The sequence below is a fragment of the Pezoporus occidentalis genome, unplaced genomic scaffold, assembly GCF_034315485.1.
Source record: "Pezoporus occidentalis ecotype Australia unplaced genomic scaffold, CSIRO_AGI_Poc_V1 ctg10, whole genome shotgun sequence".
NCBI lineage: Eukaryota > Metazoa > Chordata > Aves > Psittaciformes > Psittacidae > Pezoporus > Pezoporus occidentalis.
Genome location: NW_026912779.1, coordinates 383,990 through 396,781, shown reverse-complemented (window position 1 = coordinate 396,781; position 12,792 = coordinate 383,990). Strand labels below are relative to the sequence as shown.

General features: G+C 49.9%; 1 protein-coding gene across 3 annotated transcripts in view; it reads right to left on the bottom strand.

The window, feature by feature from the left end:
- CFAP61 (cilia and flagella associated protein 61) overlaps nt 1–12,792 on the bottom strand; it is a 106,747-nt gene that overhangs the window by 47,724 nt on the left and 46,231 nt on the right. For all 3 annotated transcript variants that reach the window (XM_062608109.1, XM_062608114.1, XM_062608121.1), the window contains one exon: nt 5,347–5,474. In XM_062608109.1, coding sequence (XP_062464093.1) covers nt 5,347–5,474 — 128 coding nt within the window. The remainder of the gene's footprint in view (nt 1–5,346; nt 5,475–12,792) is intronic.

Here is a 12,792-nt window from a genome sequence, read left to right as displayed (position 1 = left end):
CTGCCAGCTCTGTGAGCACTGCGAGCACTGCCAGTGCTGTAAGCACTGTCAGTGCTGTGAGCACTGTGAACACTGCCAGCACTGTGAGCACTGTCAGCGGTGTGAGCGGTGTGAGCACTGTGAGCACTGTGACCACTGCCAGCTCTGCGAGCACTGCGAGCACTGCCAGTGCTGTAAGCACTGTCAGAGCTGTGAGCACTGTCAGTGCTGTGGGCACTGTGAACACTGCCAGCACTGTGAGCACTGTGAGAACTGCCAGCACTGTCAGTGCTGTGGGCACTGTGAACACTGCCAGCACTGTGAGCACTGTGAGAACTGCCAGCACTGTCAGTGCTGTGGGCACTGTGAACACTGCCAGCTCTGTGAGCACTGTGAGAACTGCCAGCACTGTCAGTGCTGTGGGCACTGTGAACACTGCCAGCTCTGTGAGCACTGTGAGAACTGCCAGCACTGTGAGTACTGTCAGCACTGTGAGCGCTGTGGGCACTGTGAACACTGTGAGCACTGTAAGCACTGTGAGCACTGTGACCATTGCCAGCACTGTGAGCAGTGTGAGCACTGCCAGAGCTGTGAGCACTGTGAGCACTGTGAGCACTGTGGGCACTGTGAACACGAGCACTGTAAGCACTGTGAGCACTGTGACCATTGCCAGCACTGTGAGCAGTGTGAGCCCGGCCAGAGCTGTGAGCACTGTAAGCACTGTGAGCACTGTGAGCACTGTGAGCACTGTCAGCACTGTGGGCACTGTGAACACTGAGCACTGTAAGCACTGTGAGCACTGTGAGCATTGCCAGCACTGTGAGCACTGTGAGCACTGTGGGCACTGTGAACACTGAGCACTGTAAGCACTGTGAGCACTGTGAGCATTGCCAGCACTGTGAGCACTGTGAGCACTGTGGGCACTGTGAACACTGTGAACACTGTGAGCAGTGTGAGCACTGCCAGTGCCGTGAGCACTGCCAGCACTGTGAGTGCTGTGAGCACTTTAAGCACTGTGAGCAGTGTGAGCACTGCCAGCACTGTCAGTGCTGTGAGCACGCTGTGCCCTCAGCCACGCAGAGCCAGCGGCACGGTTGGGTCTAACTGTGTCTCTGGCCTAACTCTGGCAGAACGCTGCGGCCACGGCCAGTGCTCTTACAGTGTCAAAAAAATAAGCACATCCAACCCACTGCCCTGCCCTGCCCTCCTGGGACACCAGCATTCAGCACTGAGGTTACTGTAAAGCATCTCAGTACTGGGGCATACGAGAAGGTCGAAAAGCTGGGCTGTAGCTTACCTTCCCCTAAGGATATACCCAATGGGGAACACTGGTGTAACTGAGCACTGTGCAACTCGGTATCGTCAGCTGTAGCTGTTCACAGCCTTTCAAATACCTCGTTAGCTGCACTGGACGTTTCTCCTGCTGACCCTCACCTCCAAGAACTGGTATTTACAGAACTCGGAACTGAGCTCGTTTCTCCTCTCACACTCAGAGGTACTGACAGTCTGTACTCACAAAACACATTTTAGACTTACAAGTCCTTTCCAGATACAAGTGTCATTGAACACGTACAGGTTGAGCATTTAAACCAGCTTTTTCATGTGTAAGTTTAGTAGATGCACACTCCAGCTCAGTGGGGATGCCAAAAAAAAAAAAAAAAAAAGCTTAGTTTCTTAAAAACTTCCTTTAGTTTTAAATTCAGACTCCTTTTTAGGGTCTCCATCCATGACAATGTGTCAGTTGGCTTGTAGCACTGCAAGTGTAGGGGCATGCACGTATTTACCAAAATGGCTGATAAAACTCTTCCATGTAGTTTTTCTTGTTCCACCCTCTCCCCGCCCCCCCAAGGACCAAGTCCCTCAAGGGAAACTAAAACCGAGGAAAACTTGTGTTTTAGCTCAGCCTCTCTTCGGAGTTTCTCCGCCTTGACTCACTGGAGCCGAAGGCTCTCCCCGCAAAGCCCCGCGACAAAGGGAGGGAGGCCAGAGCCTGCCGAGGAGGGCAGGGAACAATAGGGGCCGGGTGTTGCTGGGCTGAGCAGCGCTCTCACGAGGGGGATTGGTTCAGAGGCTGCTTCTCCTTTAGCACTGAACATCCCCCCGGGTTTGCACCTCTTTAACAAGGGGACTGATGCGCTGCAGGTCCTGCAAGCCGTGTCTCAGGGCTGGCTCTGTGCGAGGGGAAGGATGTAACTGCAGTGCCAGGAGGAGCCCAGCAGGACCGGCGGCACTCACAGCTCCTTCCTGCCTGCCACGCTCCTGCAGGGCAGTTGATGCCTGCAGTAACGGATGGTGCAGATCCTCGCTGCCTCTCCGCAGTGCCTGGGCTCTGCTGCCAGCCCGCTGCAGCCCCTCATGTGCTGGAGGAGCCGTTCTGTCACCTGTGCCCACGGCTAGCCCTGTGTGGATGGGAAGCTGGGTTCTGCCTGCATTGCTCCCCTGCTTCCCGAATAAAACATCCCTGAGCCTGCAGGAAAGCAGCGCTACGGCTGGAAACACGTCTGCATGTGATTACACTCTGAGGACAGGGATCAGCAGGAGAGATATGTCTGAATGGTGAAACATGAATAATGAGATCACCTCCGCTGAACTAGCGATAGATTAAGCAGAACAGATTCAATTCTCCAGGCCTCAGAGCACCACAAGCATCAGGAAGAAGCGTTCCTGCTAGCAGGTCATTCCATACACTCATGTGCAGCATTTCCAGACTGCCCTTTGAAACAACAGGCACCAATTTGGGTGCCCCAGCGCTCTGACCTCTGTGACAACCTGTTTCCAGAAACTCCAGCAGCAAGGCGGTGAGCCACACGGGAAGACTGAAGCAGCACTGAGACAGCCGTTCACAGCACATACAGAACCCCAGCCTGGTTTAGGTTGGAAGGGGCCTTAAAGCTCCTCCAGCTCCAACCCCTGCCACGGGCAGGGACCCCTTCCACTGGAGCAGCTTGCTCCAAGCCCCTGTGTCCAACCTGGCCTTGAACACTGCCAGGGATGGGGCAGCCACAGCTTCTCTGGGCACCCTGTGCCAGTGTCACCACACACCACACACACCTCTGCAGCAAGCACTGTCAGGCTCGTGTTCGGTGCGGGTGGATAAGCAGGGGTGCCCCTGGCTGCAGGGGACAGGGTGACCCTCCCCAGTGCTGCAGCAGACACGCTGCAGGGCCCTGCCTTGCACAGCGGGAAGGAGGCTGCTGAGAGGCAACGCTCGGGATGATCCCTGTTCAATGGAAAATGGATTTCTTCAGCTGAAAAAAGTTGAAAACACTTGTAACATGTAGTTCTAATAACTGTTCTGTTGGTAAGTGAATTACATTGTGTGTTTCCATGGTGACTGAGCATGTAAAATAATTAAGTATGAAGAATAATGAGGAGAAAACTACTTCCTCTTTTTCAGGATTAGGGGTTTACAAATTAATTCAATCTGGCTATTTTTAGTGCATGTAGCCTCTGCAAACAGTACTAGAAAAATATGACTAAATTAAACCAAATTGTATTAAAAGGCCTTCACATCGGTCACGAGACTTGATCTGCTGCTGATGTGAAAATTAAAACATCCTCTTTCTGAAGTCCATACATACATGAATATCAATGCTGGGGCATTCTGCACTAAGTGCTGCCTCTTTGCTTCTTGGGTCTGAGAGCAAGGCTCAGGTTCTCCCAAGCAGGAGAACCCCTTGGTGCAGTGCTGCAGACGGGCTCTCATGCCCTGCTCACTGCAGGGACCCAGCTTCTGGCTGACACATTCACAGCATCAATGTGCTTTGGCTTCCCTCACAGTACTTCATGCTGAAAGTGCAGTAATACAGCGTGGGGTGAGCAACAGGAACATGGCTGATAGCTTTAAAGTGCATTTTTAAAAGAGTTTTGAGTGGCACAGGAGGATGAGAGGAAAGGGATTTTATCCCAAGAGGGATGCTCTGCAGGCAGTCAGAACCTAAGGAAAAAGAGCAAGCAGCTGGTATTTTTCCTCCCCTGCTCCAGCACTATAATAACATCCACAAAGCACTTCAGCTCCTGCTTCTCCTGCCATATTGATATTTTAATTTGTGATTTTATTCATGGCTGCTGTAGAAATACAAACTCTTGACTCAACCGACAGAAACAGGCAGAACCGTCAGCTCCCTGTCGGCCTCCCCGGCCGCACCGGCCGCGCTGCTGTAACTACGACATTCACAGTCTGAATGCCGCGTTCATCCTGCAAGTCTTTCCAGACATTTCTAGGATGTATGTTTCATTTATGAGGAAAACAACAACTGCACAGAAGGACCTGGATTCTCACATACAGCCTGACTTCCCCACAGCCCCCACAACAGCTAGGGATGGGTATGGCAGGGAAACGCAAGCAGTCAGGTATCGGGAAGGGGGTACCTTGTCCTACCCGTGGGAAGTCTGTGGAACAGAACTTTGCCCTGGCTCAGAGCCCTGGGTTCAGCAGTAGCAGTCATTTTTCTCCTTCTTAGTAGCTGGTGCAGTGCTGTGTTTTTGACTTTCAGCCTGGGAACAGTGCTGATAACACCCATGACTGCTATGGCTGAACCCAGGACACTCCGACAATGGAAGGTATAAGAATTTGTATACATTTATTCCCCTTCTGAACCAGTTCAGACTGTTCATTTACTCCAGTTTGGAGAAGTCAAGGTCACCACAGCAATCTGATTTGCAGTTTCACTGCTCATGAATCCTTTAACGTGTGCTGGTGGCCTGTGCTCTTGGTGGGCCACAGAGCAGGCCCAGACTGCTACAGAGCATGTCCTCTGCTAGCCCTTCCCATCACCCCAGAGTCTACAGCAAAAACAGCACAAGGGCCTAAAAGGACAATCCTTGGTTCCTGAGCAATCCCAAACATCAAAAGACTCATTGGAATCACAGGTATCAAAAGGTGTCATTACAGTCAAGAGCAGCACAGTGGGGTTAAAACTCAGCAAGCTTCTGTCATACACTGCACAGCTCTGAAAACACACATCACAACAGGGAAGATATGGCAGGGATTCAGACAGTGATCTGTGATCCCACTGAGTACAACTGGCTTTACAGATCAATACTGCTTTGGAGCACATGTGAGGGCCATGGATTTAACCTCCACCTCTCATATTTCTGTGCAAGAACAACTGTCAAAGAGATGTGAAGTATATGGAAATTCAGCACGCCTTCACCCTGCGGATTTACTAGCAGCTCTGTCAGCACTTCCAAGTTCCAGAGCCCACCAGGATGCAGCATGTACCTCTGAACATCCTCAGACACTCAGCCCTTTACCAACTAGCAATGGAGACAGACTCAAAGCATGGTTCTGAATGGATGCAGCAAGCCCCTCAACCGAAAGGCAACGCGTCCTTCTCAATAACGGAAATAAAATAGAAAACTTACCAAAAAATGAGCGTTTCCAGAAAAGAGATTCCAACGTCGGATGCACCAACCACCACAATCCTGGCGTTGACAGACACTTTGGATTCCAGCACCAGCTTTCGATTTGTGTGGTTCAGAGAATAGCTCAGCTGTGAAAAAATATGGAAAATGACACAGAAATGCATGAAAGGAACCCAGCCAAAGCCTGCTGAGAATCCTTAAACCATGAGCCGTGCCTCACCTTGCATACACACAGAGCTCACCATGGCTCACGGACATGACTAACGCAATGGTTTTTCAGCACACAGCACAAGATAAATGGTACTACAATGTTGAACTATGTGCATGCTTAATAGGTCACAGAAAATTAGCAGAGCTTAATGGTCTGGCTCCTCCTGGGAAAGATGCTATGGAGTCCTTGTGAGAGAGGAGAAACACTGCCTCTGCTGTCATTTACTACCATTAGCTGACAAATGGGGAGCATATTTACATAATCATAGAATCACAGAATCCTAGAATAGTTAGGGTTGGAAAGGACCTTAAGATCATCAAGTTAAAACTTAAACAGGGGAAGTTCAGATTGGATATAAGGAGGAAATTCTTTCCTGTTAGGGTGGTGAGGCACTGGAATGGGTTGCCCAGGGAGGTTGTGAATGCTCCATCCCTGGCACTGTTCAAGGCCAGGCTGGACAGAGCCTTGGGTGAGATGGTTTAGTGTGAGGTGTCCCTGCCCACGGCAGGGGGGTTGGAACTGGATGATCTTAAGGTCCTTACCAACCCTAACTATTCTATGATTCTATGATTCTAAGTTCCAACCCCCCTGCCATGGCCAGGGACACCTCACACTAAACCATGTCACCCAAGGCTTTGTCCAACCTGGTCTTGAACACTGCCAGGGATGGAGCATTCACAACCTCCCTGGGCCATTTCTGTACTTTACAGAGCAGTTTGTACTCTTGCTGCTTTATTCATGGAAATTGCTTTACTTCTAAGGAGGAACTTCTATCTTGGAGTGTCTTCACGTGCTTCATGGAAAACTCTTCCAAAGTGACAGGATTAACCTTCTCTTTTCCTGAACACAGAGCAGCCAGACCGAAAGCCAGGCAGACACCAACTTAACGTGTATCTATCTCAATGCACTGAGATCAACACTCGGGCCAAAAATCTGGGTATGAAGTTTTTAATTACCAGCTTCAGTTTCTCTTCTTCTTAATGCAGACACTGGCTCAGACAACAAATTCCATGTGTTTGTTTACCTGGTGTCTCTAGGTCTCCGCAGCTAACAGAGGTTCTCACAACAAATACACGAGGGACAAGAGAAAATGTTGCGTTTGACAATTGTGTCCTGCCCTGAACTATACTCGATTCTCAAGCGGCTGATGACAGGCAGGAAAACACTCCCCACCTTGCAGCACAACCCACTTGGCACGGTGCTGACTGCTTTGGGTTATGCATGCTCCCACTTCACAGAACGCATAATTGCACATGCAGAAATGCACTGAAGAGACAAGCAAAATGGAGCTGCTTCTGTTATTTGCCAGGCACTTCTCCTACACGGTGCTGCTGTGTCACTGAAGCAGGAAGCACTCCAAGACTCTGAGCAGGTTCTCTTCTAGCAGGTTACAAACAGGAGACAGGGTTAATAAAATTAACTCCTCTAAATTCCTCCTATGAGATTACAGTAGAAATATATTCTCTATATATTAGTTGTCAGAGTAACTCAATATAGAAAGAACAACTATTCTATTTTAAAGCTATGGCAATTGCATTGCCCTCCTCAAGACGCACGCCGCCCGTTGGGATCCCCACTGATGTTTCGTGCCCTGCGCTCGCCATGCTGCAGAGCCGCCTGTCCGCCGCAGTGGTGGGCTGCGCCGTGCCTTAAGGAAGGCTGCGGGCCGATTGCCTGCAACCCGTCCCCGCTGAGATGTGGCCGAAGCCGAAGCCATCCCCGCTGAGCTAACGCTATTTCTTACGGCCGGACGAGCGCTCTCCCGGCCGCCGCGCACCGCAGCGCAACGCTGACACCCGGTGGTGAGCCGGGGCCCTCCCAGCACCGGCCCTCCCCGGGAAGATTCCAGAAGACACCTCCGTGTCCAGCCCGCAGCGCCGGAGCGCAGCCCCGGAGCCCCCCTCGGCTGCCCGGCACCGAGCACGGGACCGCTGCGCTGCTGCCTGGACCCTAAAGACCCCCTTGAACCGGCCAAGCACCTGCCCCACAGCCAGTGCTGTCCAGCACGGCTGAGCTCCGCCTGCCGCGGGGTCCGCTGGCAAACGGGGATTGTCCATAAATGACAACAGATCCGTGCCGTTCCCGCATTTCTGAAACTGGAAACCCTTTTCTGTCCCATGGAGAACATGCATCACTGGAAAGATGTGAAGGAATGGCAAGAACCGACCGCACCCCCCCCTTTAAGTAAGACCGGGACGTGTTTCTGGGATACCCTGAGCAGGTCTGCCCCAAGGACAGCTCCGGCACTGCTCTGCAGGGGGGCGCGGGGGCCTCGTGGTCCCACAGGCAGGCACCGAGAGCCCTGCTTCAGGGCCTGGTCCTGGGGCTGTGAGCCCCAGACGAGAACTCCAGCAGGCTCCTCTGCTGCAAAGACTTGCGGCTTTCTAGCAAAGCCAAGAGCCGAGCCTTGTGGCAGCACACCATCAGTGATGTGTCTGCCGAAATGCGGCTTTAACCACGTTAACAGAAGGTCAAAAGAACACGAAGAGATGCTACCTGCAGTGTACCTCATCCACCGGAAGAACTCGACAGGAATGGCAGCAGCTAAGAGGATCAACCCCACGGGCTTGCAGCAGTGCCAGGTTCAAGCACCCCCCACTGCAGGCTGTGTGGGGTTTGTTTTCCACATGTGCCCCAGTGACGAAGCACAACGCAGCAAAACCATTTCTGAGGCAAGAGTTGTGCCTTGTTTATGAAATGGCTTCTGTATCGAGGGTACAAAGGCAGCACATGAGCAGGATCTATCGGTTTTGTTCACTGCACAATGGCCCCAACACCAACAGCTGCCATGCTTCAGAAATCACCTTTCTAACGGCTAAGTACACTAAATGGCCCCAGGGAGTAAGGAATTAGGTGGATTGGTCCCATAATACCACCTTATTTTAGCAAAATGTCAGGACAAATGACTGCGTATGTTCCCCGGAGGAGCAATCACACATCATAATTGATAGGTCAGTCGCCAGCTCTAACTTGTTTATTTCCTACCCAATTCATTAAACAAACCAGCAATCAGTAACTAACGTAAGGCAAAAAAGCACCAAAGCTGTTGTCAGGAGAGGCGCGCGTACCTCGGGAAAAGGAAGCACGTTCTTTGGTTATCAAAGAGATGTTGTCCCCCCTTCCTGCCCTGGTACCTGACAGCCTCGCCATCACCTCCTCCTTTCTTCACTACAGGTCTCATGTGGACAGTCAGTGCCACCCTCCTCGGGGCCGTCAGGCTGCACCGCACTAACAGTGATACCCATGTCTCAGGGTGCTCCCTGAACACACAGACCCTGTGTGCAAAGCACACCTGTCACTTGGGATCTCACATGTATCTGCATGGATCTCTACACCATGTGCAGTGTAGGACTGATTTATAGCATTAAAACTCTCACATCCTTCTTAAGTAACCAGTGGGAAAAGCTAACATGAAATCATTATTGGTTTTAGCAAATCCATTTGTATGCATTTCTTCCCCCGCACTTTGAACCCATGTAAAGCATCACACTCATAGCACATGCCCATATACACTGCTGTATACATGCCATCTCAGATGGAGATAACCCATAGCTCCTGCTAGTTCTGGTTTAAACATTTGACTCTGGGCTATTTGTGGGATTTCTAAAAATAATCATTGGAATTTTCCTACCAGAGGTGTGTTTTATAGCAAACATCACCTTCACTGAAATAGAAAAACTGGAACCTGAACACCCAACGATGAACAGCCACGTTGGACAGAGGGTTTCAACTCCAACAGAAAAGGAGCAGTGCTGTGTTCAGAACTGGGTGTTAGTAAATGCATCCCATTAAACACCAGCAGTGTGTCAACGAGCTCTTAGGCTCATTGCTGGGGCTCTTCATGCAAAGACTCCATCATGCAGCAGGATTTAGACTTGATTTTATTGCACACTGAGGGCTTGGGCCTTACCCAGCTCAACACCCTCAAGTGTTTGCTACATTTAAATACATGAGAGTGGCGCTGAGGTCAGAAGCACTGCTCAGGGTACCACACAGGGAACATGGGATGACTTGCTCCTTACATACTCAGCATCCTCACAGATCCCTCAGTGCTACAGGATGGAACAGGGACCACTCGAGGGACCCTCCCAGCCCTGTCCTGGGTATCCTAAACCTGCAGGACAGGCTTTTGGTTTCATTCAGCATTTGCTACTGAGAAACTGAGCGACAGTTACTGCCGCACAGGATGTACACAGCTTGAACTCTGCTACGGTAAGAACCACCAGACTAACCAACCCACTCGAGGTTAGTGCTGAGGTCAGCGCTAGTGGCAGGCAAACAAGGAGGTGAACAAACAGCTATTTGAATTTCAAGCTCCATTTGAATCACAAGGAAAAAAAAGAAGAATCAATGTTTACCAAGGAGATATGAACAAAAGTTACTGGAAAATGGAAGCCTTTCCAGCCTGCGTTATTGTTTTTCTAAATAGTAGCTATGTTCCAAAGAGTCTCATTAGGAATGTCTGTAAACATGTTTGCAGGAGCTGTTTCCAGCATTCACAGATTTACACAAACACCAGGAAGAGAAGGAAAAGGAGAAAGAAACTGTGATGAAGAGTGCAGCCTTCATCATTTTGTCGTCTTTGTCAAGATCCCCTCCTTTGGCAACTGCAGCTCTGTCAAACCAGTTTGCACAGATAATACCTTGCCTTTATATCGAGTTTTGCATCCATGGACCTCAAAGGCCTTTGAGAATGAAGTCACTATTACTATACGGATCTTCATGTGGGTGAATGCTGATCTCAGTCTATATATTCATGAGCATTCCCTAGGCCTCCCTGTGAAACCAGGGCTTTCCTGTGCCACTCTAGAAGGCAGCACAGGAGAGCAGAGCATGGGCACATGTGTCTAATTTCCCTGCAGAACCACTGTTACCATGGTAAGTAACTGCTCTTTTTTCCTTTTAGCACAACATTTGGATTCCCAGCCCAAAGAGAGCTGGACAGTTCACACTTGCATAAAGATCCCATGACTTTTGCTGCTCAGCTTACAAGGCCAAATGGCTGAACTCTGAATGGGGCCATTTTCAGAGGTGAGGTCTCCCCATCCCTCAGGGGCAGACAGTGATGTACAGAAGGCACAGGGACCCTCTCAGGCTACAGGGGTGAAGCCATGGCTGCTCTAGGGTGCTGAGATAAAGAAACCTGCTTTATGGAGACCAGTTCTCATCTGTTAAGAAAGTCACTAACAGCAACCCTGGAAAAGGACTGTAACCCATACCTTTACAGTAGACAGATGCTAAAGGGTGAAGAGTTCTTTTAACAGCCCACTACGACCGCATAAAATCATTACCTATAAATAGCAAAATTATACGTAACAGAAAATACCAGCAGCATTTCCAGACAATTCTTGCTTCCACAGTGAAACACGGGACTTCCTTAAGGTTTGATTTTAAGCAAGTCCTGCTTCACCTCCCTGCCCACCTCCCTGCTTCACCTCCAAAGGAAAACCTGAACATCCCTGAAGGGACTTCACTGGAAGAATCTCTCTATGCTGGCTCAGGAAGGCTCCCTCTGAGGGCCCCTCCTGAGGGATCACCCCACCGCCACAACACAGCACAGCTACTCCAGTGCCCATATCCAAACAGGGCCGTGTGTGCTCTGGAGAGGGAGAGGACAGAAGCACCTCTGTGCACTGCACCGACTCAGCACACACACTCATGGCAACAGAAGGAGCATTTGCTCAATGGACAGAATTCATTAAATTATCCAAGAGATGTATAAAATTAAAGGCTGTAAAAAGTAAACCATAAAAACCATCATCAGGTTTCCTACTGGAGATGACGAACACGAGGTAAGGAAAGCACAATACGAGGGTACAGGGAACATCAATTTGCAGCTTGCTGGAGAGTTGTATTTTAGTGACAGCAGCTCTGCTTCTCCATTTTGTGAGAGGGAACAATCCGTTTCTGTGGAAAACATATCTATGCCCTCCTTCCAAGCTGCACTTCTGCTACTTCCAAAGTCAATCCAGCAAAACCCTTTGAAAGAGCTTTTGAACGAGCCTGACCTGGGTTTAGGCAGAAATGACTATTTTAGTTTGCTGCAGATGTCATTAACACCTGCCCAGGACTGACACCCTGCTTTCAAAATAAAGACAGGTCACCCTACTTTTAATTTCACACAGGCACGTAAGTGGTAAACACTGGGAGCATTCCTGTTAATGATACCATCTGGTGCCTCCCATAACTGTGTAATATTGAGCCTTCCAAACAAGATGTAATGGCAGCAACACACAAACCCACTGACATTTACAGTAAGGAAATTTATTACCAGCCAGCAGTTCGGAATGGCTGTGTTTGCATGGCTGCTGGTGCTGTAAAACCATCACCTTTCCCAACCGAGTGGAGGCACAATAAATAATGGATTTTCATCCATGCACATATTACTGAAGCATGAAAAATTCATTGCCCCAACACAACAGCATCTTAAGCAACAGTTACTTCTTTAAAAATTAATACTACTCTCCTGGTTAAGTGCAAACTGCACACACCGAGCCTGTGTTTGTGACACCAACGTGATCACAGGAAAATGGGAACACAGAGGAATGTGTTCGTTTTAACTCTGATCTGTGACTCTTGATATTTAAAAGCAGGGAGCTCCTCTCACCCTGCCTAGGCTCTCTGATTAGCATCTTTATGATCATTAGCAGAGGCTTAATGATTTAAAAAAACCCAACACCAAAAACCTTTCACATTTAAATCATAGAACAGTTTAGTTCTAAGGAACTGTTAAAGGCCCAACCTGCCTGCAAGAAGCAGGGACACCCACAACAATTTTAGCCCATTTCGGTACATTTCAGTGCCTCAGCTGAGTTCACACAGAACTGAGTCACAGCAGAGCCTCCTGTTACTACACGTGTCCCACGCAGTCTGAATACGCCTTGCTTGAAGGCAGACAGCTCTAAAATACAACAGCACCAAAAGCTTCTCTTCACCACTCAGTCATTCCGTGCCCCGTCAGCCTCCCTGCGGGAGCACAGCTGGAGAGGAGGCACCTCGGAAGCACAGCTATTCCCTGCCACACGGGGATGGGGGACGGAAGCTTCCCGGTCAGCCGCGGCTCGGGAAGCTGCGGGGAGCTTGCTCTAACGCACATCTGCACTCGAGGAGGGCAGGCGCTGCAGAGCACTGCTTGTACCTGCGCTGCCCTCCCGCTTGAGGCTTCTCTCTGCATGCCTAAGGTGAAAAGCTTGCTCCCTCCATTTCTCTCAACCTGTCAGAAGCAAACAGCTCTG